The 26420-nt window shown below is 56.6% G+C and overlaps 1 protein-coding gene across 5 annotated transcripts; it reads right to left on the reverse strand.

Moving 5' to 3' along the window:
* Positions 1-498: 498 nt before the first annotated feature.
* Positions 499-25092, reverse strand: MELTF (melanotransferrin). Of its 5 annotated transcripts, none has more exons than XM_019796965.2 (16): positions 24940-25092; positions 23734-23888; positions 22520-22619; positions 20070-20252; positions 17884-18040; positions 16655-16722; positions 12951-13138; positions 12037-12217; positions 11177-11328; positions 8721-8817; positions 7619-7813; positions 6377-6533; positions 6221-6288; positions 4302-4489; positions 2437-2789; positions 499-2103 (listed from the first exon to the last, which is right to left on the reverse strand). In XM_019796965.2, the coding sequence occupies exons 1-16, from the start codon at positions 24986-24988 to the stop codon at positions 1836-1838; spliced, it is 2559 nt and encodes an 852-aa protein (XP_019652524.2). In that variant the 5' UTR covers positions 24989-25092; the 3' UTR covers positions 499-1835. The 5 variants fall into 5 exon arrangements, with proteins under 5 accessions (XP_019652524.2, XP_019652525.2, XP_034516101.1 ...); XM_002916756.4 differs by having other exon boundaries at positions 1903-2103; positions 2591-2789; XM_019796967.2 differs by having other exon boundaries at positions 1971-2789.
* Positions 25093-26420: the final 1328 nt, after the last annotated feature.

Below are 26420 nucleotides of genomic sequence, written 5' to 3' on the forward strand. Positions count from 1 at the left end.
GTGGGGGCCCACCAGGTGGAGGCCCGGGCTGGTCCCCAACTCTGGCTCTCAGGGCACGGGGCTCTGAGTGGAAAGGGCCATTCTGGGCAGGGGAGTGGTGTGGGACACGTAAGCCTCTGACCCCCTAAGGAGACAAATCAATCCGCAGCAGAAAGTTTCTATCAGATTCCAAGCCTCAGCTGGTACAGGGCTGTTTGGCTTTATTTAAAAAACAAACCAACATCTTTTATTAGCACTAACACAGAGGTGGCCCCAGGCCGTCACCTGAAAATCCCACATCACAGAGCATTCACACAGATGACACAGTGGCTTATAGTTACTGGTGTCACTCTAGCCCAGGGCAGCCAAACAAATACACTCTTACTGCGCAAATCGCCCTTTAAAAAAACAATCATCAGGTCAGAGAATCATTCACTCCCCTCCGTGAAGAGGGTACAAAGCTTGGCGGCGGGGGCTGCTCCCTCCGGCCCCTTGCAGTGGCCGCGGTCTCCGTCCTCCAGATGGCGGATGGCGGGACTGTGGTCAGGAGGCTGCCAGGGGCCTCCTTCGCGGCTGGGAGATGGAAGGTATCCGCCCGCACGGATGGGGGCGAAGCACCAGGAACCAGCCTGTCATCGGCGTCCCCGAGGCCCCCGCAGATCGAGCCGCAAATAGCTCCAGACCCACGCGGCTCCCAGTCTGCTGAGAGGGTGGCTTGCTCCTGTTTCTTCTCTTTTTTCTTTTCTCAGGGAGCAAAACTCAGAGGAAGAGAGCTGGCAGTTCGGAAACTTTTCTGGCCCCCAGACAACCGTGGCAAAAATGGGGTAGAGGAGACCCTCTGCGGGCTCCCTTCTCTGACTCATGGGGGATGGGAAGGAGCCCCTCCCCCCGCCGCTGGCACAGGCCCCGGTGAGGAGATCCCTGCCCACAGTGAGGAGGTGGCGTCCCCACCGGTGCCTGCCCCGGCCGTGGCCCCTCTAACAAAGAGAACAGCGCCTCCCCGTTCCCGGCTCCTCACAGGGCTCTTGGGGCCTCAGAGGCCTGGGCCGCCTCCTGCTCCTGGCCGCGAGCTCTCTGGGCATCCTCAAGGCTGAGCCCTGTGAGAAGTATGGGGGTGCTGAGGAGCGGTGGGCGTCGCATGGGGGAGGGAGGAGAATGTGAGATGGAAACTCAGGAGGGGGGACACTTAGGAGCATTTCCTGTGCCTGAGGACCCCGTGACGGTTTCACCCCTGGGGCCGGCCCGGCCTTCCCTCCCCTCCCCAGCCCAGCACAGGTGGCCAGTGGCCTGGGCCATGCCAAGCCCCAGAAGACAAGGACAAAGGGCTGCATCTGGCAGCTTCACCTCCTTGGCAGGCCTGACTGTAGCCTCATCTGGTGGATGCCCCCCTCCCCTCCGGGACAGACCCCCGTGTCCTAAGGAGGGAGGCCGGTAGAGGGAGTCTAGAGCCCAGACAGAGCCGGGGCTGACAGGAGGTACCCGGAGCCTGTCCATTCCCCGAGGGCACGTGGGAACCAGCAGGGGAGGGGCCCCCTGGGTGGCGGGGCAGGGCCGGCTCCGCAGGGAGGGCCGTGTGGGAAGCCGGGCTCAGACTGTTGCCTTGGTAACTGGCCTTCTCGCATCTCGAGAGGGCTGAGGCTGGGGTGGGGGGAGCCTGCCGGCGCAGGGAGGCGGCTGCCAGCCCGTGGGTGGGGCGTGACTGGGAGGCCGGCCAACGGGCCACCTCAGGTGGCAGGGGGACAGGTGGTGCCGGGGAGGCAGAGGCTGGGTTCACGCAGGAGCGCTGCTCACGTCCAACTCAGCTGGAGGTGGGGGCACTTTCCGTTCGCATGCATCTTTATTCCGGTTTGAGGCAATCACAGTGGCTTCTCTTCGGTGTCAGAATCGCAGCCCAAGCTGCTCCGGGCTTTCTCACGCTTCCTCTCCCAGCACACGTGTCCCTGCGAGCAGCGCGCCGGCCTCACCCAGGAGAACAGCCTATTCATAGAGATTTCCCAGTAGGTTTCCATTCCGAGGGAGGCCTGGCTTGCCCAGGGTGGCTTCAGAGGCTGGGCTGGAGGAGGCGGGCCGGGAGGCACAGCAGGAGCGGCAGCAGCAGCTGGGACAGCCCAGGGGCCGGGGCCGCTGAGGGAGCAAACACAGGCAGTTAGGGCCTCCGAGCGCCTGGAACAGCGTTAGCGGGCAGCTGGCATGGGCGCTCAGGACGGGACCTAGGGCGTGTTTCTCTGCGCTCGACTCACCCAGGCTCCCTCCTTCTGCCCTATTAGAATTCTTTCCCCTGCTTTCTTTCCATAGTCATTCCTTTCAAAAGGAGGCTTCACGTATATGTACGTAGCTGCCTCAGTCCTCTCTGGGCCATCACTTGCAGCATTCATATCCTTCATCCAGGTCTGTCTGGGTGACACGGCCAGGTCTGCAGCCTTCCTGTTCAGACCACCCTCCCACCCCCCACCTTACCTTGTTCGTCTGGAACCAGCAAGAGCATCCCTCAGTGCACTCAAGGACTGCGGGTGAAAGGCTGGGAGGGATGCTGGGTGGGGGAGGGGGGTGTGGCAGGACACCTCTTGCTCTGTGAGGTGTGAACCTGCCTGCCCAGCAGGCCGGGCCCTACCTGCGCCCGAGCACTGCTGAGACAGCATCCCTTCGAGAGCTGCCACGTAGTCGGGGCCCAGCCAGTCTCGGTACGTGGTTTTCTCGCCGACAGGCACCACCCGGATTGTGGCATCCTTGAAAAGCAGGTCTTGGCCATGATAGTTGGAGGAGTCGAACATTTTGAAGCCATTCTTATTGTGGTCGTCTCCAAACAGGTCCTGAAAGCACCCACCGTCACTCAGCTGCTTTTATACGTTCATGGCTTTTATACGGCGAACCAAAGAGCAAGGAATTTCACGGCACCAAGACTGACTTGACATCGTAAGCCCCACAACTCATCAAGCTGTCATCAAAGGGGCTCTGGAGTAAAGCTATGATGACAGCTACCACAGTAAGAAGGATCAAAGTGGGGGCGCCTGGGTGGCTCAGTTGGTTAAGCGGCTGCCTTCGGCTCAGGTCATGATCCCAGGGTCCTGGGATTGAGTCCCCCGTTGGGCTCCTTGCTCAGCGGGGAGCCTGCTTCTCCCTCTCCCCCTGATTGTACTCTCTCTTTCTCTCTGTGTCAAATAAAATCTTAAAAAAAAAAGAAGGATCAAAGTGGCCACCAATCTTTTTGATCTTTCAATCTTTTGATCTGAGGGCAGGTCAGCCTTCTCCCCCAGGAAAATGCTCATTGCCACAGGGTTCTTCCCCACATCACTTCTGAGGGGAGAAGGGGGGATGAGGAGGTGGGGGGTGGGTGGTAGTTGGGAACCAAGGGCCCTGCTGTCAGACAGTCTCGGCTCCTTCCAGATGTCTATTGAAAGTACAGCTAACAGGATTTGCGGAGGGGCTAGATGTAGAACGCGAGAGAAAGAGTAGTTCAAGACGACTCCTGAGGAAATGGGAAGCCTGAAGTTGCCATTCAGAGCACTGGGGGAGTCTGAGGGAAGCGGGGCAGGCCAGCTGTGGGCTCATTCAGGCTGAGGAGCCTAATGTCAAGTAGGCAGTTCTTCCAGATGGAAGGGTGGGCTGAAGGCAGGGCTGAAGGAGTGTTTGGAAGCTGTCGGTGTATAGATGGCTGTTAATAACACGGGGCTAGGTGATGTCAACAGGAGTGTAGGGGCAGGTGAAGAGGGTTTAGAATGGAGCCCGGGGGCTCTCCGTGGTTACAAGCCAGGAGGAAGGAGTGGCTACAGAGCCTGGGAGGAGAGCCAGATAGGTGTGGACCCCGGAGCCAAGGGGAGAAGCTTCTCCAGCAGGCGGGAGCTGTGGTCAGTGCTGCTAAAGGGTCAGGAGATGTGGGCTGAGAAGCAGCCACTGGACTTAGCACCACGGGCCACTGCGATCTTGCTCAGGGCAGTTTCAAGGCCCTGCTAGGGGCCTGTCCAGAGCAGAGAGACCAGAAGGAGAGGAGTTGGTGACTCGAGTAGAGATGACTCTTTGAAGGAATTTTGCTCTAAGAGGGTGGGATTAGGGCTACAACAGGATGTGGAACCAAGAGGGGGCTTATTTGTTTTTGAAGGTGATAGAAAGAGCAGCAGGTTTGTATGTTGGTGAGAACGGGCTGAGAAGGAAACATTAACAATGCAAACACAGAAGGGATAGTTGGAGGAACGGCTTGACTAAGTGAAAATCTCAGAACTTTCCCTCAGTCTTCCTCAGCTTGCTCCAGGTACACTGAGGCACCCGGGGCTCTGGCTCACCTCGTTGTTCATCCCCCCAGTGCCGACGCCCCTGCCCTGGCTCACCTGGGCCTTGTCCAGCAGTCCATACACGGTGAAGATGTTGGTGTCCGGCCGGACCATGACGGCGTGGGACGGTATCTGCGCCAGGTTGCAGGCTGCAAACTGGGACACCTCGGCCCGGGCCCCATTGGGACACAGCAGCTCATAGTCCTCCGACCTTAGCTCAGCGGCCCAGGGCTCAGAATTATGGCCTGAGGGGAGGGAGCAGAGGGACAGAGGAAGAGAGAGGCTGCTCTCCTCCTGGGTCCCCAAATCCTTGACCGGGGCGGGGGGCGGGTGTGGAGAGGTGGCCACGTCTGGCCAGCTTCCCAACTCCATTCCCCAATCGCTCTGCCAACACTGGTCGCAGCCTCGGAGGGTGGGGAGAAGGGAGCGCCTAGAATGGGGCAGGCATTTCACAGGCACCTGCTCCAGCCTCAAGACAGCAGCACCAGTGAGTGTGATCACCCCCATTTCACAGGTGGAAAAACTGAGGCTCTTGATCACTCCCAAAGAGCCCCATCTGTGTGTTCCAGGTCCTGGGCCTGAGGTGGGGATGGGCTTCTGAAAGTGGTGGTTGACATCTTCCCCTAACGGCTGAAGTTCTCAAACCTGACCAGGTATAACATCATGTGTTGATCTGTGGGGGGCAGTTTCAAAGGTACGGCTGGGGTGGGGCCCAGGAATCTGTGTTTTAAACCAACAACCCACTGAGGCTGAAGCAGGGGGTTGGCCCAAGTGCTTCCTGAGAACACTGCTCCTGGGAATCTCATTATCTTTATGCCTTCAGGTATTTACTTAGTATCCACCCTCTTCTCATTTCCAGAAGGAATTCCAGGTGGGCGACAAGTAGAGATAAAAATAAGGGAACCGAGCAGTCCTGGGAGGTGAGGGCCTCGCTGCAGGTGAATCTTGAAAGGGCCCTTCCAGGAGCCTAACCCTATCCCAGGACCACAGAGGGCCGGGGCCAGACAGGGCTCACTGGCTCCTCACAGCTTCCTCCCCCGGGGGATGATCACAACTGTTCTTGATGGGAGCTGGGCAGGGGTGAGCGGTTGTGGCAACAGGGCCTGGAGCCCTCCCAGCCATGGTGACCTTCCCAGGCACGGTGGGATCTGAGTTTTGAAATCCTAACTGATGTTTTTTCCCTGCGCGTCTTGCTGCTTCTCCTCCAGTCTCCTCCTCCCCTTCGGACCACATTATGCCTTTCTGCACTGAGTTTTTGGGAAGAATTTCTGAGTGGAGAAGACTGAGCCTCCAGCATTTGGGGTTTCAAAGCCTGGGTGGAGGCAGGGTATAGAGAAAGAACAAACAGTAGGTGTTGGAGGCAAAATGGAATAGGAGCGGGGAGGGAAGTGAGGCAGGCTAAAGGGCCCTGCACCCTGATAAGACCCAGGTGTGGGCTTAGGGGAGCCTGGAGCATAGAGGTTAGGGACTCTTTTTCCCAGGCGGGGCCCAGGAAAGTGACTGCAGAGAAAAAGCCACCCATGTGATGTGAATGGGGGTGTGTCCTGCCTCGCATGGCTTAGGGGCTGCAGACTGATTTCCCCGCATGAGGCGTTGACCAGCTCAGGACCAAAGCCCAGATGCCCACGGGAACCGATGATGCTGCCACGCCCTGCAGCACGCACCTTGGTGCTACGTAAATGCCCCAGGAGGAGTCTCTCCAAACTGACTGAGGTGGAGTTTCTAGCCCAGTAAAGACTGTCAAGTGTCCTCTGCACCTGGACGTGTGGCCTGGGGTCTGATCTTACTGAAAGGACCTTGGAGCCCCTGGGGTCTCCCAGGGGGCAGAACCTTCTAGCCTCTGTCCTTCCCAGCTGCTGCTCCGCCCCAATCCCAGCAACACCCAGGGCCTGGACCATGTTGGAGATGGGGAACCCTGCCCTCCCTCCCACCCCGAGAATCTGGCCCCGCCCTGGCCCCAGCCCCTCCTCATGTACCATTTGTGTTTTCGAAGACAGTCGTGTGCTTGACGAAGGCCACGTCCCCTGCATTTTCAGCCAGGCACCTGCCACGAGAAAGGCCAAGGCCGGTGTCGGCAGGAGGGCGCAGCCTCCGCGCTGGCCCCGTGCCCACCCGCCAGGCCAGCCGAGTACCTGAAGGCGCCGCTGTAGCCGTAGTACCTCTCCTGGCTGTTGCCCACACACTTGTTCCGGCCCCGCTCGTCCCCCACACAGAGCGCGCACAGCGAGGCTGGGTAGTTCTTGGCGTTGTTCACGGGCACACAGCTGGCGCTGAAGAACTCGCTCACGGCTGGGGCAGGGGGGCAGGGCCGTGTCAAGGGGCTGGCAGGAGCAAGATGGGAGGGCTGCCCTATCCCCACAGGTCTGCCCACTTTGCCTGGCCCTGTGGCTCCAGGCCACCCAGCTGCTCTACCGCCCACCCAGCTCACAGGGGCACATCTCCTGTGAGAATTGCGGGGATGAGGGGAACACAGAGGCTGTCCAGATACAGGAACCCCATGGACGACCTCTGGTTAGTAGTCACACAGCCTTCCCTTGGACTCCCTCAGGGATGGGGAACTCACTACCTCATAAGCTATTCTATTCCAGTCAGGGCCACTGCCCAGCTGTGTAGGAGTGGGAGCAGCCAACTCTAACACTCTCTGTGTGCTTGTGGAGGTGGTTAGAGAAAAATGTGGTTTTTTCCTGAGGTGCCAGACGGGACAGAGGTGTGTGCGCAGTCAGCCCAGGATCTTGCCAGCTTCCTACTGCCTTCCTTTCACCATGACTGTGTGTGATTTAACACGTGGGCAGGGCCCTGNCCTGAGGTGCCAGACGGGACAGAGGTGTGTGCGCAGTCAGCCCGGGATCTTGCCAGCTTCCTACTGCCTTCCTTTCACCATGACTGTGTGTGATTTAACACGTGGGCAGGGCCCTGGGTATGGCATATGGTGGCTGCTCGGTAACCGTGTCTTCTTCAGCACTTACACAGATGGCTGGCCACTTTCCATAAAGGTCCCCCAGATGCCCCGTGGCTGCTGGGACGTGGGGACAGCCCCATGACCGGACGGTGATCCAGCCGGGCCCAGAGCCCATGCACGCCCCCTGCTCCTCATGCCACTGGAGCCAGTTCCACTCTGGGTAAGAGGGTAGGGGGCACCACGGCATCCTCCACAGAACCACCAGACAGACCTCCCCAGACTGTTACAAGTGTGGCCAAGACTATTTCCCAACCTTCTCAGGAGAACAGGGTACATCAAGGAGGACGAGGAAATCTCTCTGGGCTGCTCTGTGGGATCCTGCTGGGGGACGGCTCCCTGACCCTCAGATAACCCCCCGAATGCAGCAAACCCCCTCATAAGAGCTTGCACGTCTGTGTCCCTGCAAGGGTGGTACCTGTGAGGACGTCGCAGTCCTTGGGCCGGAGGAAGCCCCTCTGCACCAGGGCGCCCACGGGGATGTCCCAGCCCGCGGGGCTGTGGAAGCCCGAGTGGCAGGAGCGCTTGCCCCGAAGCTCGTCCAGGGTGAAGGCGTAAGAGCTGTTCCGCTTCACCACGGCCACCACGAAGTACGAGTTGCTACTGTCCTCCGCTGCGGTCAGGGGACGCCCGTGAGGCCCCTCGCCTGTGCTTGCCTGGCCGGGCCAGGCCAGGCCGGAGCCCGGGACAAGTCCCCTTGTGCCCTCAACCCATTCCCTCAGGCGGCTCCTGCGTCAGAGCCGTGGTCCTACCCCGAGCGCCTCTCCCCACTTAGTGTCCCAGCCCCAGCTGCACATCCAGCAGTGGGACCCCTGCTTGACCCCCCAAGGCTGAGAAGCAGCCCTTGGCTCTGCTTTTCAGAGTTCTGTCTCCCCCAACCTATCCCCCATTGTTCCTCACCCAAAGGGATTTTTCTTTCCTTATACCCAAGTGGTATTTTTCTCACGTCCTGGGAGAAAGGTGGGGGCAGAGCTGAGGACTGCAGACACATTTGTCCTAAGCCCAGAGATTCTTCACATCCAAGTGGAAAGACCTGAGGTCACCACTTAGGAGGATAGAGCACCAAAGCCCCAGCCCAGGCCACTGGAACGAGAGACCCCAGGGCCACCTTCTAGGAGCCACAACGGGTAGGCGGGAAGAGCAGAGGAGGCCCTCTCGTTGAGGGGGTGGTAAATAGCCTGTTTTTGTATGACCTGGCTTAGAAGCATAAAATGGTTTTTATATTTTTAAAGGGTAGTAAAAAAAAAAAAAACCAAACAAGGAACATGTGGCCTGCAAAGCCTAAAGTGTTTACTCCCTGACCTTTTACAGCAAGTTTGCCCACACCTGCCAGACTTTTAATGACTCGATGGGAAAACTGAGGCCTGAGGCAGGAGGGCTTGCCTGTGACAGAGAGCAACCAGCCCCGGGAGAGAGACCGGGGACGGGGAGCAGTGGAAAAGGCCCCGGGGGGAAACTGATACCCAGACGAATGGATCAGCTGCCTCCTTGCAGCAGCCAGGGCCCAGCCCCACACTCACAGGCATAGTGTTCCCCCGCTGCTGGGACCAGGCCGTATTTCTTTCCTGCTGTGTAGATGTCTTCGCCATTCAGGGTCACGGCATCGATTTGTCCAGCCTGAAGGGGGACAGAAAGGGTGACCGGGCAGGGGGGTGTCGGGACCTGACAGAGGTGCCAGGGTTGGGTCTCTTGGGTGCTTTGGCCTCTGGCTCTCTTCCCTGGGGAACCCCCGCCCTTGTGGGCCAGAGAGCTGCTTGCAGGACCCGAGGCCTGAGATATCCGGCGCTCGCACTCCATCCGTGGGGGTCCGCTGCTCCTGTTGCCGGGCCCTGTTCTGGGCAGAACGGTGCCCTACCCCTGCCTGCCCAGGGACTGCCAGCCCGCAGAGGCCCGGGGCACCGTGCTGTCCCCCCCCCACACCTGGCCAAGGGCTGGCCCACGGCACAAGTGCAATATGTATTTGTTGAATGTGTATGCGAATGTATGAACGAGCCCAGCCTCTAAAGATGACAGTTTCATGGTTAAAGCTCTGTCCCAGAAGGACCCCTTCTCTCGACCCTCCTGAAGTACCCCAGGTCTCCCCCGCTCCCCCCTATCTTGTCCATTCTGAAGCCTCTGGGCAGGCGGCCTCTCGGACCCGAACAGGGGTTACCTAACAATCAAGACACAGTAGTGTGACAAACCCCAAGGAAAGGGGGTGGGGTGGGGGAGAGGGGACACCCGCCCCCCGGGAAGGTGCCCCCCGCCGATCAGGCCCAGAGGCATGGAGTTGTGATGCTGGAATAACAGGCAGGTGGTACTGAGTTTTGAGCCTGGAGTGTCCATCTCTGGAGGCCCTCTTCCTCCCACCCAGACGTCCTAGCCACTGTGAGGGCCAGGCAGAACCCAGTCCGGCTGACACCCCCTTCCCTGGGCCACTGCGGCTGGGAAGGAGACAGGGGTCAGAGTTCCACTGGACACCATCCCCCAAAGCCTGAGAACTAAGCATCTCTGAGCCTTTTGCTGGGGTTTTTGAGGAACCCCCAAGTCTCCTCTTCTGCTGGGGAGCCCCTGGGCCCTGTTTGAGTTTAGACAGTAACAGGCTCTTGCCTGTAGGGAGTTGAACCCTCCCTCCTGCATCTCTCCCTGTTCTGTAGCCCATGGACCCAGCCACCCTGCACAGGACAGCCTGCTCTCTACCTCCAGTCTCTCCTTCCTCCATTCCAGCCGAGCGCCCCTTCCCATAGCACTGCCTCCTTGGGCCCCTGGTGCGAGGGGCTGCCCCACCCTGAGCTGGGTGACTCTGGGCAGGTTGCTTCTCCAGCCTCTCCGGCTTCGGTTTCCTGACAGTGATCACACCCACCCCAGAGTGCTGCTGTGGGGGTTAAGTGAAGGGGTCCACGGGAAGTCTTAGCACCGCGTGTGGCACATGGAACTCGCATGCTTGTGAGCCTGTCCTCTATCGTGATCCTGGCCTCCTGTTATTCCTGCCCACTCTCCTCTTCTTGGCCTTTAAGTCAACATGGTTGCCTGGCTGGGGCAGGGCGGACCCTCCTGAGAGGCCGCGGTCCGGCTTGCACTCGGGGATTGCCCTGATAAGGGCGACTGACCATAGGCCCCACCTACTTGCTCTTAAGAAAGAGGAGGGAGGGGGCACCTGGGTGGCGCAGTCCGTTCAGTGTCCCACTCTTGGTTTCGGCTCAGGTCATGCTCTCAGGGTCGTGAGACCTAGCCCTGTGTGGGGCTTAGCACAGAGTCTGCTGGAGATCCTTTCCCTCTCCCTCTGCCCCTTCCCCTGCTCTCTCTCTCTCACTCTAAAATAAATAGAGTCTTAAAAAAAAACAAAAGAGGAGGGAGGAGTCCAGGAACCCAGGGGCTGCTGGGACATCTGTGACCAGGCTGGCACCCTTGCCTGCAGGGCCCTGGGGCCACCTCCAAGCTCTGGCCTCAGTCTCCAGTCAGAGAAGCTAAGCAGGGCAGGGCTCCGTGGGCCTCCAGCAGGGCCAGGGCCCTTCACTGCAGCTGGTGACCAGATTAGTGGATGCCAAAGCAATGTACGGGGCCATGACAAGCTTAGAAACAAAGACTAGGACAGAATACGATGGAAAATATCAGGGTACATTGTACTTAGTGAGGGTCAATACTATTTTGTTTCATGCCTCTCTACTGAAGGCTACAGGACAAACAGTGCCTAGCTGGGCCGGTCTCCCGGTGTTCCTTCTGCTCTCAGCTCACCCACACAGCGAGAAAGGGTTCCTGGGTTCCCTGAAAGGAAACAGCCCCCCCTCCAGCCCCATCCCCTGGGGTGGGGTGGCTGGTCCTTGCCGGTCCTTCCTCCTCCCTTTTCTCTGTGAGATTGTCACAGGAGACTGCCGCCCCAGGCTGCCCTGTAGGCTTCAGACCAGGTGGCTCGGGGGATGGGCTGGCAAGGACCATCCCGGGCACGGCCACCGCCTGCCCACCTGGCCAACTCCGCTCCTCTGGGTGCGGCCCCCACCTGGATCCATTCCATGCAGTGCTGGGGAGACTCGGCCGACACACACTGGATCTCTGGCTTGAGCCTCTGCCGGCTGAAGGCCACAGCCATGTCTCCACACTTCTGGATCTCGGGAGTGGACAGCACACACCAGCGTAGGTAGTGAGGCAGCCCTGTGTGTGTGCGAGCTTGTGGTCACCACCACACTCACCTGCTTCAGGGGCTGGCCCCGAGCACGGCCTGTGGGGTGGGGTCATGGGGGCTACTACCTCAGTAGGAAGAGCTTGGAGGCAGACCCAAGGGAAATTCTGGTTCTTTCCCTCATTAGCTATGAGAAGTAAGTCATTTAATCCTCTGATCCTGTTTCCTCTCACAGAAAGGGGATAACTGTGCCTCTTTCATGGGGCTGTGAGGAGGCTCGAGGCAGATCATGGCTGTCGTGTGTGTAACTGAGTGGCACACCGTCTCCCTGGCTGTAGGGGGCAGGAGGCAGGAAGCCCATCTGCAGACTACTGCAATGGTCCAGCCAACACACAACGCCTGAGCCAGGGCCCTGGCTGTGGGGTGGGGAGGAGGAAGAGTAAGGCACTGAGGAGAGAGCATGCTGGGGCTTGATGACTTCTGTGTGGAGGGGCAAGGGGACTCTTCCCAAGACTGAGCCTGATGGTCTAGATCCCACCCTTAGAGCAGATGGGGCAGCCAGGGTACAGTGGGCCATGCAACTCTGGAGGCAGGGAGGTGGAAGCAACTGTTTCTCATGGTGGCCAAAGGGCACCGCTCCTGGGGTGAGCGTCCTTTCCCAGCAGCCTGTCCAGAACGCACTGCCACGCCTGTGGTCAGGCTGGGCTGGAGCCCCTGGGACAAGAGACAGGTGGACTTACGGTTGGGATCACAGAGGAGACCCTTCATGGCATGCAGGTACTCGCCGCCCAGCCAGGCCTCATAGGTCTGTGTGGCGATGGGCACCAGCTCGGACGTGGAGTCTTTGAAGAGCAAGTTCTTCTCGCCATAAGCCTCGGAGCTGAACATCTGGAAGCTGCTGCTCTCATGGCTGAAGAGACGCTGTGTGGCAAGGGATGGGAGTGGGGGCCGGTGAGGTGCTGCCGGTGGGGGGGCAGGCAGCACATCCCTTCCTCCCGGATCAGCCAGCAGCACCTTCTTCCTGTGCCCTCTGGCCAGGTGCCCACTCTGAGGAGGGGTGAGGCACCCCCGCCGTCCGTCCTCTGTGCTCCGCCTTGTCACTCTCACAGCCCAGGCGTGGAATGGGACTGAGGACACGTGATGGGGCTGGCCGTGGTGGCACGGATGGGGCAAACCTAGCTAAAGCTGGGGTGTCCAGTCAGAAACGTGTTGTTCTTGTAAATAGTGATGTCAGCACATCATTCACATTTAATTAATGGTGCACTTTGAAATTGGTGACTTTGTCACTTTATTTGCTCATATAGTCTGGTTTTACTTTTAAGAGCCACAAACACGAGCAGCTTTCTCTGAGGGGTGTCCGCATTCTTGGTCTCACTCTCTGGCTGGCCCTCTTTGCTTCCTGAGGCCTGGGTCTCCCCTCTCTGGCTGCCAGCTCACACAGTTGGTCCCTCCTTCACACTGAGGTTGGACACCACAGAGACCTCCCCAGCTGTGGTCTAGCCCAGAGGAGGGTCTCTCAGTCCTGCCCCTCTTGGCCTGGCTGGCCCAGCCCCATGATGGCTCTAGCCTGAGCTCCTACCCTAGCGAGAGACAAGAAGGTTTGGTACCATCTGGGAACCTGTGCGGCGGGGGTGGGGGGGTGCCTTGAACTCACCTGGCCTTCATTGAGCAGCCGGAACATGAGGCCCCCGTCTGTGTCGGCCCGGACCACCACCGCGTGAGCAGGCACCCGGGCCAGGTGGCATCGCCTCCATTCGGTGACATCAGCCCGGCTGCCATCCCGGCACAGCAGCTCGAAGTCCTGGGACAGCAGTGCCTGGCCCCAGGAGGGAAGAGTTTTCCCTGGGAAGATGGAAAGCCTGTAGTGAGCCTCAGGGGTATGGGGAGGACCTCAGGAAGGCCCAGGAAACGGAGCTGGGCAGAGGCTAGGATGGAGAGGACCAGAGACTCATGGTGAAAAGAAACTCTTCCAGGAGGTGAAGACCCAGAGCTGGGAATGACAAGGAGCTTGGGGGCTGCACTCCACATGCCCAGGTATCTCAAAAGACTGTCATTATTTACTTGCATTTCCGACCTCTCACCAATTTCTCTAAAGAACATGGCTTGGAGGTATCTGACAATAGTACAGCACATATAAACATTTAACTGTTCATTAATATTAAAAACAGTAAGAGAATCAGGGGAGCTCAAGGAGAGAGAAAGATACCAGGAGGTCCCTGCTGCCCTTGGGCACTCAGTTTGGCTCTGAGCAGCGGGCAGGGGGCACGGTGGGAACACAGTCAGACGGAAAGGACCAAGAATGGTAGCCCGAGAGAAAAGGGTAGCTCTCCAAAGCTTTGCCCACGCATTAATCCAATATTACGCTATTCATGATTTGGGATATTTCCTCCAAGTTGTTTCTTCTATTTTCTAACCATTTGTAACATGGTTAAGGACATACCTGATAGGGATCCCACATCCTACTTTCTTTTTCTTAAGATTTATTTATTTACTTGAGAGAGAGAGAGAATCCCAAGCGGACTCCCCGCTAAGCATGGAGCCGAATACAGGGCTCTGTCCTACAACCCACGAGATCATCATCTGAGCCAAAATCACGAGTCAGACGCTCAACTGATGGAGCCACCCAGGCGCCCCACTACTTAAAAAAATAATTATTTAAGTAATCTCTATACACAGTATGGGGCTTGAACTCATGACCCAAAGATCAAGATTCACACACTCCACCGACTGAGGCAGCCAGGCACCCCTTGCATCTTCTTTTTTTTTTTTTTTCCACTTGTCATTTTAAAGTATTTTCCCCACCCTTTTGGAAATTTTCCATAAAACTCATTTATAATAGAAAGCCAGATTTATTTGAAAGAGTGAATATCGACACCAGATAGGAATATTAAGAAGACTAATTTTAAAACTGTAACTCAACAGATGGTCTTATATAACAATATTTTTATGACTTTTAAATTTTTCAATTGAAGAGGACAAGCTTCTGCTAGGAAATAGGAGGGGTAAAAATAATCTGTAGGGTCATGAAAGCTCTTCACTCCAAAGCTATTTCAAAATGAAACCCCAAAACTGAGAGTCACAGTTTGGAAACCTCCAGGAAGGTCACGTTTCGCGACTGTGTGATGGCTTACAGGGCTCTCAACAACCACGCTGTGCCATGCTCGCCTCCTCCCCCGCTCTCTACTTCTCATCTGCTGCGAAGCCTTGTGTAGAGCTCGGAGGGGGGGGGATCATCTCGCCTTCCCCGAGACACAAACACGCCGGTTAGGTGTTCAATCTGCCTCTCCTGGTCTTCGTTGGCGAGGGACAATCAGAGCCTTCTCACTACTTTAGACATTTCTGTCAATTCCCGTTTTTGCTCTTACCAATCTTTTGCGTGAAGACAGTCTTTAAAAAATTACATCCTTAGACTTCCTTAGATTACCATCAACATTTTATTCTACTTTATTAATTTTTTAAAAAGATTTTATTTATTTATTTGTTAGAGAGAGAGAGAGCGCACAAGCAGGAGGAATGGCAGGCAGAGGGAGAGGGAGAAACAGGCTCCCCACTGAGCATGGAGCCCAATACGGGATGTGATCCTAGACCCTGGGATCATGACCTGAGCTGAAATCAAGAGTTGGACGCCTAACCGGCTAAGCCACCCAGGCGTCCCTACCATCAACATTTTAAAAGAGTCAATTTTAGGGGCAGCTGGGTGTCTCAGTTGGTTAAGCGTCCGACTCTTGATTTCAGCTCAGGTCATGATCTTGGGGGCCTGGGATCAAGCCCCAAGTTGGGCTCCACACTCAGGGGGAGTCTGCTTGAGATTCTTTCTCTCCCTCTCTTAAAATAAATAAATAAACAGCTGATTTTAACCCAACACATCCCTATTCTTTCTCCACCTTTAACATTTTCCTCTGCTTGATCTTGAGGCCCAAGTCCCAGCTGTCCATTTTCACAGGATCGTCTTGCTCTGGAAATAATCCTATGTGCTTCCTCCTTTCTCAAATCATTTTTTTTCTTTTTCAAATCTGGTTCATATTATTTGCCTTCTTGAATGTCAGATCACATGATGGACCTTCGGCTTTTAAAGGTAAAGGTTATGATAAAAAGGAGATTATGATAAGAAAAAAGACAATGATCAGACATTATTGAACAGGCAAAACTACAGAGACAAAAGTGATTGGTGAATGCCAGAAAAGGGCATCAAGGAACTTGTGGGGTCAAAGGTCAGTCACAATCACTACCTTGATTGCGGTGGTCGTGGTTATACAACTCACAGAACTGTACTTCAAACAGGGTGCATTTTGCTGCATGTAAATTATACCTCACCCCAAGAAATAAACAATCCTTACGCAAATCCAAATTAGGGGATGTTCTATAAAATATCTGGCCTGACTCTTCAAACATGTCAGTGCCACAAAAATAAGGAAAGATGGAGACACTGCTTAGCAGTTAAAGGAAACTAAAGAGACCTAACAACTAAATATCACGTCTGATTGCAGATGAGGTCCTGGACCTGAAAAAAATTGCTACAAAGGACAGAATTGGGACAATTAGGGAATCTGGAATACGTGCTGTAGATTAGGGAAGTGTTGTGTCAATGTCACATTTCCTGAATTTGATAACTGTACTGGGGCTAGGTCCACATTTCCTTGTTTTTTTTAGGAGATACACACTAAAATATTAAAGGGTGTGATGCAGGCAAGTGTATTCTAAAGAAAGAATACATACAGGTATAAAAGGAATGATAAATCCAATGTGGCAAATGCTAATAGTTGGAATCTGGGTAAAAAAATAAACGGAGGAGGTGCCGGGGTGGCTCAGGTGGTTAAGCATCCAACTCTTGATTTCTGTTCAGGTCATGATCTCAGGGTCAAGAGATCGAGCCCCGAGTCGGGCTCTGGGCTCAGCGGAGAGTCTGCTTGAGATTCTCTCTGCCCCCTCTAAAATAAATAAATAAATCCTTTGGGGAAAAAAAAAGGAGTTCCTTGAATTATCCTTGCAACTTTCTAAAGTTCAATTATTGCAAAATAAAAAAAAATGTTAAATGACAATGATATAATGGATCTACACCTAACACTAACCCAATTCACTAAGACCTCATTCAGGGATCAGGAATGGCTCCTCCAGACAACAGGAGAAGGAAGGGCAGATGTGCGTTTGCGCAGACTTGCGAATGTTCGGCACAATCAGAACCCAATCTTACAGTGGAAGGCAGTACCAGACACAAACCAGAGCAAGGCAGACATGTTCAGCAGCCCCCCTTGCCCCACAGAGCAGTTTGAACACTGCTCCTAAGACCCATCTCTTCCTTCCAGGGGCAGTTACAGGGCCTGAGACCCCGCTCCCGGGGGACCGGTCCCTGCCACGCACCGTCCGTGTTCTCCAGCACCGTGCTGTGCTTCACAAAGGCCACGTCCCCTGCCCCCTCCGCCAGGCACCTGCGGAGGAGAAGCCAGTGAGCCTGGGCAGGGGTCAGTCATGGTGGGCACAGATTTCACGGTCAGGCTGTCCCAGGGTTGAGCTCCCTGGTTTGTGTCCTGTGTGGCTTCGCCAAGTTGTGGAGTCTTCCTAGGGCTCTATCACCTGTCCAGTGGGGCTGAGAAAGTAGGTCTCCATGGGGAGAGATGCTTTATGGTCAGTACAGATCCTGTGCGGACGAGCTGGGGGCCTGAGGGAACAGGTGATCCCAGGGCAGATGCTATGGTCAACAGCTTTAATGCTTGGGGTGTTTGGAAGAGGAGTCTGCCCCGAGGCAGGGGATTAGACAAGACCTTCTCATATCACACCAAACGCCCCTGAGGGGAAGGGACCAGGACTTCTCTGGATCCTTTATAGGTCGCTGCCAGTGAGGGAGGCGGGCCAAGGCCTACTGGGCAAAGGGCTGCCCGGGTCCCCACAGGCAGCAGAGAAGCAAGGCCTGGACGGGGCGAACACCAGGAGAGTGGGGTGGGCCAAAGTCTCTGGTTTGGAGGACCGAGGACTGTGCTTCTCTCTGCGCCAAACTGTATTTACCCGGATCCTACCCTGAGCCATGGGGCCGCAGCCAGCTCCCCGCTTCCAGGTGGAAACACTAAGGCCAAGGCGGTTAGAGGAGCTCCGGGGCCTTCCATTCCAGGCCCTGCTGAGCGTGTTCCCTCATCTGTGGACAGAGGCAGCTGTCCCACAGCTGCTGGAGTCTCTCTTCTGGCTCTACGGAGGGCTTACCCAAAGTGCCAGCCCTTATCAGGTGCAGAGCTGAGGCCAGCTTCCAGTGTCAAGACTTTGGGGTTCCTGCCATACTCCCCCCGCTCCCTGTTGGTCTGAGACACCAGAATGGGGACCTAAAAGTGGCAAAATGCTGTTTTTGTCATTTTCTTCTCTCTAAGCTCTCACCTCTCTAAATATACTAAACATGTTGACTTTGTGAGCAAACCCAGTCTGGCATGTTCCAGTTGGACGGTTTTAAACTAACCAGGCACACGAACTATATAAAGGGAGCTTTGATGAGGTGCAGCTAATATGCCACTCCTGTAGGGGCCCTCTCAGTGCCCTGCTGTTTTCCACCCGCTCTGTGGCCTCAAGGTCCCCAGACTCGGCTCCTCCCGCCCCCGCCCTCTCACCGGAAGGCGCCGCTGTAGTCATAGTATCTCTCCAGGGGGCTCTTGTCACACACACCCTCCCCAGCAGCGTCGCCCCTGCACAGGCGGCACAGGGACTCCGAGTAGCTGGTCTCTCCTGCCCCGGGGACGCAGCTGCCCCCAAAATAGTCGCTGACAGCTGCGGGAAGGAGGAGGGAGAGGGCGGTCGGTCAGCCACTCGCCAGACCCCCAGGGGCCCAGCCACATGCAATCCGGCCGGGCTGGGCCCCTCAGGGACGTGCTGGACCCTCCAAGCTGCAGACTGAGCAAAACAGGGGAACTGGACCTGGTCACTGATTCCCAAACTGGGGTCACAAAAGCACCGTGGGGCAGTGGGAGTGATGTTGTTATTTTAAAACGGCTCAAGGGAAGAAAACATTTATCCCCAAACGGCCACATAGGACAACTATCAAATATATACCGTTCTCATCGTGGGTTTCCCTTTGAATCAGTTATATGTAATCAACGCAAGTGGAGAAAGAAAGAAATTATTACGTTACACCTATAATTTCATAGACAACACTTTTTAAAACACAGCAGAGGCCAGGGGAACGGGGAGGAAGGCCTCATCCAGAAATGGTCGGGATCTGCATGGCTCTGGGGCCCCTGCCAGCACCGTGGCCCAGCATCCACCCTGCTGGCAAATATTTATCCTGCACTAAGGTCACCTTCGTGCCACACAGGGCGAGCGGGATGCTGGCGCATCACCCAGCTAGACCAAGCTCTTCCAGAGTGGGCTCCCTTTCCTGGTCTTCCTTTTTGCATTCTCCCAGGGGAGTAGAAATTTAATCAATGTGCTGACTGACAGTTAGACCATGTGTATCTGGCCACCATCTGAAAGCACCTGGCTTCCAAGCTCCTGGGGGTCCTGCTGGCTTACAAGGTAGCTGCGGCTGTAGGGGGGCAGTGTATGACTGTGTATGCGTGCATGTGTGCGCATGCGCATAGAGAGGTTCGCATGTATGTGCGTGCACGTGTCCACCCACAACAGCAAGGTGCCCCCGCGAGGCTGAGCTCATAGCAATAACGGCTCCACGCGGTGAGGCCATACCCCATGCCACGCGTAGTGTAGAGATGTCCTGTGAACTATCTCAGCCCTTCCAACACCACTGCCTTGGACTCTTCATTGTCCCATTTTACAGATGGGGAACTGAAGTTCAACGAGGCAGAGCCGCGTACTTGACGGCAGACCATGCTGAGCCAGGGTTGAAAGGTACGGCTCTCTGACAGCGAAGACTGGGCTTTCAAAGACCATTATGTTCTCCCGAGGGCTCTCCCACCTGCCCCCACCCCCCGAAGTACTGGTCACCTGGGGGACAAACTGGGAGGCAGCACACTCACGGAAAACTGTTGGGGGGTGTGTGTGATTCCGGGAGGGCAGTTTACAAATGTGGTGTCAAAGGTCACGGGCCACATCATAGTCCCGAGCCCACTGTGGGCAAACTGTCACAGCGGGGTGGCCAGGAAAAGAAGCCCAAAGCATGAGAAGCAGGACTTCTGGCCAGGCCACCAGAATGAGGGCTGGGGGCTCCAGCTGGGCACGCAGAGCTTCACCTCACTCCCTCCACGCGTGTTCTATTCTCAACAACCCCCCTCGGATCACTCTCAACTCCCTTCCACGGGAGAACATTCTACTTGCAGGACATCCCTCTTCTCACTATAAAGGAATCAACCGGGGAGCCGTAGGTCTCTACCCACTTGTGAGCTTTCTGGGTGCAAGCCAGCAGCTTGTTTGGGGTTCTGAAAAAATCGTTTCTCATCTGTCAAGCTGAGGACACGTGTCTGGAAATAGGGACCTATGCAGGTCTACAGCAGGTGACAGATGCTCCCTGGGCATCATCGCCTCCCAACCGTGGGTGGGTCTTGTGCTTGGCTGTGTCCTGGGGTACCATGCGGAGCAAGCGAGGGTCATGCGTCTAGTGCCCTGGAGGGGCCCATCCCCCAGAACTTACATGGTAGCAGCACCAGGCCAGCCAGCACCAGCGAGGAAGGGCTGATACCACCAACCAGGAAGGCCCTGGAGGAGCTGCGCTGGCGCTGCTCCTTAATTACAGGAGGCTCAAGGTGAGCCCGAGGGAGGTCACCCGTCAGGGGAAGGCAGGGCAGTGGCAAGGAAGGGAACCCAGTGCTCCTGCAGGAGAAGTTCCTGCCTGGCCTGAAGCCCTTACCCTTGAGCACGTTGCAGCCCATCACAGACAGACGGCCGCTCTCCACCAGGTAACCCACCGGCACGTTCCAGCCCACTGTCCTGTTGATGCCCGTGTGACAAGACTTCACACCTTTCAGGGTGTTGATGGTCACGGGGGAGTTCCTCTTGACCACAGCAACGGCATAATAGGAGGTACCGACCTCTAGGAGGAGGGACAGGAGAAGAGTGAGGGTGGCAAGGGAGAAGCCATGAGAGGCTGGAACCCTGCCTAGGAAGGCTGTGGGACACGGGGGTGTGTGGGTGCATGCACACGCATGTGTGTGTGTGCGCACGGGTACCTGGGCACGCATGCACACGTATATATGAGTGCACGCGTGTACACGTGCATGTGCACACGGTCTGCCTAGTTGCGGAGACAGCACGCCTTAGCACGAGACCCTGGCCTCCTCCAGTCACATGGTAGGTGTCATCCCGAGGGGCTCATTTCTCTCTTTTCCTTCTCAAGTCAGCTGGCACTTAGCTGAGTCGATGCTGGTGCCTGTCAGGGGAGCTCCGCAGCTACACTGAGAGCGGAAGTGGCCTGCAAGTCTTATGTTCTCCAAAATCCAGGCCCTCTGGGGGAACGGAGAGGGACTGAGGGGATGGTACCATGGTAATGGGGAGAAGAATGGTGGGAGGGGCAGGAGACGTAGACAGGATTTCACCCAGATTAGGTGCTGAGAAGGTAGGAAGAGGGAGGGAAGCAAGGAGAGGAGGGGAAGGAGAGAGTGAGAGAGAGAGAGAGAATGTATGAAACTAGTAATGTCCCAAATCACTCAAAAACGTCAATGGGATGTATGTGAGTGGGCAGCCTTGCCTGGCCAAATGGGGCCTACAAGGGGCCATTCAGACAAGACAGGGATGACTTTATCTATGGGGACCGATGACCAGAAGGCATCACATCCCCCTACCCGCCCCCACATTCACCTTCCCCTCGCCCCTGCCCCGACTGCCCTGTAGTGGTGGGATGCCCACAGTCAGAATGAAGTTGAGTTCTGGCAAACAAAGCCAGTGTTATTTCTCGCACACCTGAGCTAGGCCCTGCCAACCTAAGCAGCCAGGGCTGGTCCCACCCTTTGATTTACCGCCGTGCCTTTTCTCTCTGGTTCCTTGAACATACCAAATTCTTTTCCACCTTGGACCCTTGTCAGGGTTCAGCTTAAAGGTCACCTCTTCAGAGAAGCCTTCCTGTCTGCTCTATTTCAGTAGGGCCCCCCACATTCCTTCTCTTCGTCCTGCGGCCTTTCCTTCCTCCACGGCCCCTACCGCTGTGGTAACTACACTTCTTTGTGTGTGTTTGTTCACTATCTGACTCCTGCCCTCTGAGGGAGGAACTGGCTCTCTTTTCCGACTCTGTGCTCATGACTGGCACGCCAGCAGGTGCTTGGTAAGTGTGCTGAATTAATCAAAGAGGGTCAATGAGGCAGAGCAGTTTCTGGCCTTCGAGTTGAAAGGCTGTTGGGTTGCAGGGTTAGGCTCTGTCCTGTGTCATCTGATGGTTATCAGTTCACCAAGTAGCCAAGTGAGGCCCTGTGCTGGGTACCAGGTTCCTGGGGCTTTACAGAGATGAGGACCTGGCCCTCCTCAAGGGACTCACTGTGGTGAGGACAAAGACAACAAGACAGAAGAGGACAGGATCTTAATAGAGTGAGTCAGAGCTCCGGGAAAGCAGGAAAGAGAAGCCCTTTCAGGGATGGGAGGGGCCAGGAGAGCTCTTGGAGGTGACAGCTGAGCCGGGCTGTGACAGGGGCTAGCCTTTTGGACAAGTAGAGGTGGTAGGAGAGCTCCCAAGGCTTGGCTGAGTTAGAGGCATGTCTGGCGTGAGGTGCAGGGACTGGGGCGAAGGAACTCACATTTCTAAGCACACACCATGTGTCAGGTGTGCCATGCTGACTCATTTAGTCTGTGTGACAGGATGAGGGTCATTATCCCCATTTTATAATCAGGAAGGAAGGTTGTTCAAGGTCACAGAGGCTCACAGGAAGGCCACGGTAGAACTGGGACGTGTTCTTGCTTTGTTGGGTTCTGCGGGTCCTGGTCAACTCCTCTGGCCCGGCCCCATTCCTCCTCCCTGCTGCTTCTGACAGGGGCCCACTGAACTTAGGCCTAACAACACTACGGCAGACATGGGGCAGCCCCTCAGTAAGAGTTTGTGGGTGCAAGTTACAGGGGTGATGGGCTCCCCACAAGGAAGAACAGACTCTGGTCAGCCCTCTGAGGGTCTGGCACCCCTGCTCGGAGGGGCGTGTCAGGAGAGACTTAAGGGCCGGGGCCTCTGTAGGTTTGTCTGGCCTGGACCCCAGGACTGTTGTGGGGACAGGACTCCTGACCAGCTTGAGGGCCATAGGGTGTGGCCAGGCCCAGCAAGGACACACCGCAGAGTGACATCCTTTTCTCCTCCCGCCCCTCCATCCCGCTCAGCCCTCTGACCTTGATCATAAACTTCGCCCACCACGGGCTTCAGACCGTGCTCCTTCCCTGCCTCATAAATGGCTCCTCCATCCAGGGTGATGGCGTCAGCCTCCCGGGCCTGCTGGGAACATGTGGCCCATTCAGCCCTGAGCTCAGGGACATCCAGTAGTTGGCCTAGAGCCCCTTGAAAAGCCACAGAGGTCCATACTGGTCCTCTCTGCCTGGCCCGGGAACCCTGCCCTGGCTCCGCCTTGTACCACCAAGGCCTAGAGGGTACCCTTTATCAGGTCCTAGGGGACAGCTCTCCTAGGCCAAGGGCTTGCCTTGTTTTTCTAATTATGTTATTTAAAAATTATTAATTTTCTAGAGCTTCTAATGGCTTTACATAGTAAAAAAAAAATCATACTGTACAAAATGGTACGTAGTAGAAAGTGAGTCTCCCTCATTTCCCTATTTCTCAGCGCCCTGACTCCACTGTTAACCTGTTTCTCGGGTTTTCTAGGATGCAGACGGAGTCCCATAAGTGCCCTCTTCATTTATTCCCTTTTTATTTTCAAACGCACATGGCAGAATGCTCTCAGTGTCCTGAGATGCGTGATAAAATTCTAGTTCAGTATGGTTTCTTTCCGCACCATGGAGCCTGACTTAAACCCACAGACCATGTGGGACTTGGATTAGGTCTGGGGAGAAATAAAGGGCTGCGCTGAAATGAAAACCCAGGTCGTGCTTCCCTCCACGCACTCCTGCCACCGAAGTCCTCGCCCTGGGTAGCACGGAGGCTAGTTGAGCAGATCCCCTGCTGAGCACTTCTTTCCCACCCCCATTCACCCACCCAGGACGGCCCCCATTCCTCCTTCCTGAGATGCTGCATAAGCCCCATTCTGGAAAACCGCCACTGAGGGGTCTGCTGTCTGGGCTCCCCTTGACAGGGTGGGTAATGTCCCTGCTCTAGCAGAGGCCTTGTGGAAGGAAAACTCTGCCTCTTTGATACCTTTCCCTACTGGCGCCCATCTGAGCTGGGGCCCTCCCTGCAGCCTCCCAGCGCCTGGCCTGGGCCCTAGCAGGAAACAAGCTGGCCCTTGTTGCAGGGGAAACTCAGGAGCTCCGTGGCCTGGCCCTGGCAGAGGAAGCCAGCACCTTTCTCCGTGAATGACGCTGTTGTGCACTCCCTCCTGAGTCAGAGCCCTCCTGTCTGGCGGGCGGCAGTGGCAGAGAGAGGGGAGAGGACTCACCGCGATGAGCTGGACGCAGTGGTCGGCAGAGGTGCCCTGGATACACAGGACGGATGGCTGGATACCGGCTTCCTGGAAGGCTTTGCTCATGTCACTGCATTTCTGCTGCTCGGGGTCCGAGGTGGTGCACCACCGCACCTCCAGCCCGCTGAGCGCTGGGGGCGGGCGACAGTGAGGCCCAGGGCCCCCGGCGTCCCCTGCCCTCCCCACTACCCACGGAGGGAGCCCTGTGGGACCCCAGGAACATGCAGAGCCAGTCCTGCGCAACAGCCCTGCCCTCCCACTGGGAGGAACTGAGGCAGAGAGGTGTCCCAGGCCAGAAAGGGGCCAGGCTCACAGGCAAAGCTGTGTGTGGGGACATGCGTATCGCCGCACTTGGGGCAGACGGGCAGCTCAGAGCCTGGCACTTTACAGAGGCCAAGGTTGGGGGCGTCTCCTAGGGTAGCACTCAGCTAGCCCCAGCCCTGCTCACTGGCAGAGAGCAGCCTGCTGAGGGGAAGAACGCTGGCTGGGGAGTGCTGCCTGGTTCTGTGAGGAGGCAAGTTCCTGCCCCTCTCTGGGCCTCTGTGTCCTCCAACCAGAAGGTGATAGGTTCTCTCCCTCAGTGTCCCTGAGCCCTCCTCATGAACGGGGAACTGAGACTGGGAAGGGGCTGTGGCTGCCCTTGAGGAGCCTTGCGCCCTCTTGGAGCATCTGTGATTATAGATGTGCAGACACGAGGAGACCGGGCAGGGCCCCATCCTCCTCCCCGCACCTTGGAGGGCGCCCTGGGGCCGGCTCCGCGTCGCATCTCGCGGCCCTCCCCTCCAGTCCCTGAGAATCTTCTCCCGCGGGGGCTTGGGAGAAGCAGAGGCGCTCTGGCCCCCAAAGCGTCCTGGAGCTTCCAGGCCTGTCAAGAGCGTTCACCCTCCCAGCTCTCCTCCTGACCCTCTAAGGCTCTGCCCTCCGCGCCTCCTCCTGCCGCTCTCCTTGGCCTGTCAGAAGGCCAGCTTTTCCAAGGCCCAGCTCAATGCCGTTTCCTCCAAGAAGCCCTCCAGACGTCCTGGTCAGCTGGGGTCAGTGTTAGTTCCCTCCGTCGCCTTCAGAGGCGCTTGGCGCATTTCTCCGCCTCCCCCCTTTCTGGGGAGATACGGCAAGACTTCCCAGCTGCCTGAGACCCTGCACCTCCCCAGCTCCTGCTTCCAAGGCCAGGCGGCCGGGCCTCACCTGTGCTCAGAGCAAGGAAGAGCCACAGAGCCACGCTCGGGCCCTGCATGGCGCGGTCTAGAGCTAGCGGGGGCCGGGTTGGGTGCGGGTGGGTCAGCAGTAGCAGGACTTTCCCCCTCTCCCCTCCCCGGCGCGGGCCTGCGGCTGCTTAAATGCGGCCGGGGGCGTGCCTTGCGTGTCCACGCCCCTCAGGCGCACCCGTCCACCCCAGGCTGGACACCTGGGCTGACCACGCTGGGCTTGGGCTTCTCTCTGGCGCCCTCTGCTGGAACCTCGGCCGCCCTGACCGAGTCGAGCCACCAGCTCTCAGGGTCCCAGGTGCTCCTAGCCTCTGGGCCCACGCACTTATCTGTCCCTGAATGTCAGGTACCCGTTGTCTGGGGTCTCATGACCCCAGCTCACAGGCTGTTCTAGAGCTCTCTCCCCTCAACTCTCCGCCCCTCCCCTTGTTCTAGAAAGATCCTAAATATCACGTGGAATCGAAGAGGGAAAAGCTCAGATTTGGAAGGAAGAAGTTAGAATCCAGGAGTCTGAGCTGCAAGGACGCTGAAAGGCCAGCGAATTCATTCGCCAGCCTCTCTCCGCAAGTACATATTGCACAAAGTGTCTGGGGATACAGGGATGAGCCCGGGGAGCTGTGGTCCTGGCTTGGGAGGCGCTGGGGGGTGGGGTTTCTCTCCTTGGGCCTATACTGGGAAAATGATTTCACCCTGTGTTCACACATTTAGTAACAGATCTGGGACTAGAACCCGGGTCCCTGGCAGACTGGCTCATTCCATCCTGTTTTGAAAGATGGGAAGAAGACCAAAAAGAGGGAGGAGGAAGAAGCAGAAAAGGACAGAGAGGGACATGAAAGGAGAGAGAGAATGAAGAAGGTGAGGGAGGAAAGGCTGGGTTGTCTGTTTTTCTAGGCCTCAGGGTCTCAAAGTGTGTCCCCAGACCCCACAGCATGGGCACCCTCGGGAGGGGGTTAGATATGCACATTTTCAGGCCCGCCTCTGAGGCGCTAGATCAAAGCTCTGGGGGGAGGGCCAGCAGTGTATGCTTTTGATTCTAGTGCACAACACCGTCTGAGACGCACCATTCCAGGTAGACCAGAAGTGCAGTTCTCCACGTGTGCTGGCAATGTGGGGAGTGGACCGCCCAAATTCTTACTAACTACTCTGCTTCCATTGGTGTCCTTATTTTTTTGTCCTCGCCCTCTCACGAGTACCCAGGAATGAGAGCTGTCTTGGGTAGGGGACACATGTAATAAAAACACTGAGTGCTAGAGAAGGGGATCCCTGTGTCTGAATCTGTCAGGGCCCGAGCCTGCTCTGGTCTGTGGGGAAGGGAGCCCTGGCTCCTCTGAGCGGGCCAGGAAGCTGCTGCTTATCACACCCTGAGATGATCTGTGGCAATTCCACGGGCCGGGCCGGACTGCAGGAGACCTGAATTGTATACTTTCGTTATCACTGGCTCACTGTGTGGCCTTGGGCAGG

This window comes from Ailuropoda melanoleuca, chromosome 1 (assembly GCF_002007445.2).
Source record: "Ailuropoda melanoleuca isolate Jingjing chromosome 1, ASM200744v2, whole genome shotgun sequence".
Lineage (NCBI taxonomy): Eukaryota > Metazoa > Chordata > Mammalia > Carnivora > Ursidae > Ailuropoda > Ailuropoda melanoleuca.

Excerpts from the sequence above, each read along its gene's own strand:
- MELTF (XM_019796965.2), bottom strand. The coding sequence starts at position 24,988 with ATGCAGGGCCCGAGCGTGGCTCTGTGGCTCTTCCTTGCTCTGAGCACA. Across the intron at positions 20,253-22,519 it reads GGGCGAAGTTTATGATCAAG|AGGTCGGTACCTCCTATTAT; the intron begins GTCAGAGGGCTG and ends CCCTCCTCCTAG. Across the intron at positions 13,139-16,654 it reads GGTGCTGGAGAACACGGACG|GGAAAACTCTTCCCTCCTGG; the intron begins GTGCGTGGCAGG and ends CCATCTTCCCAG.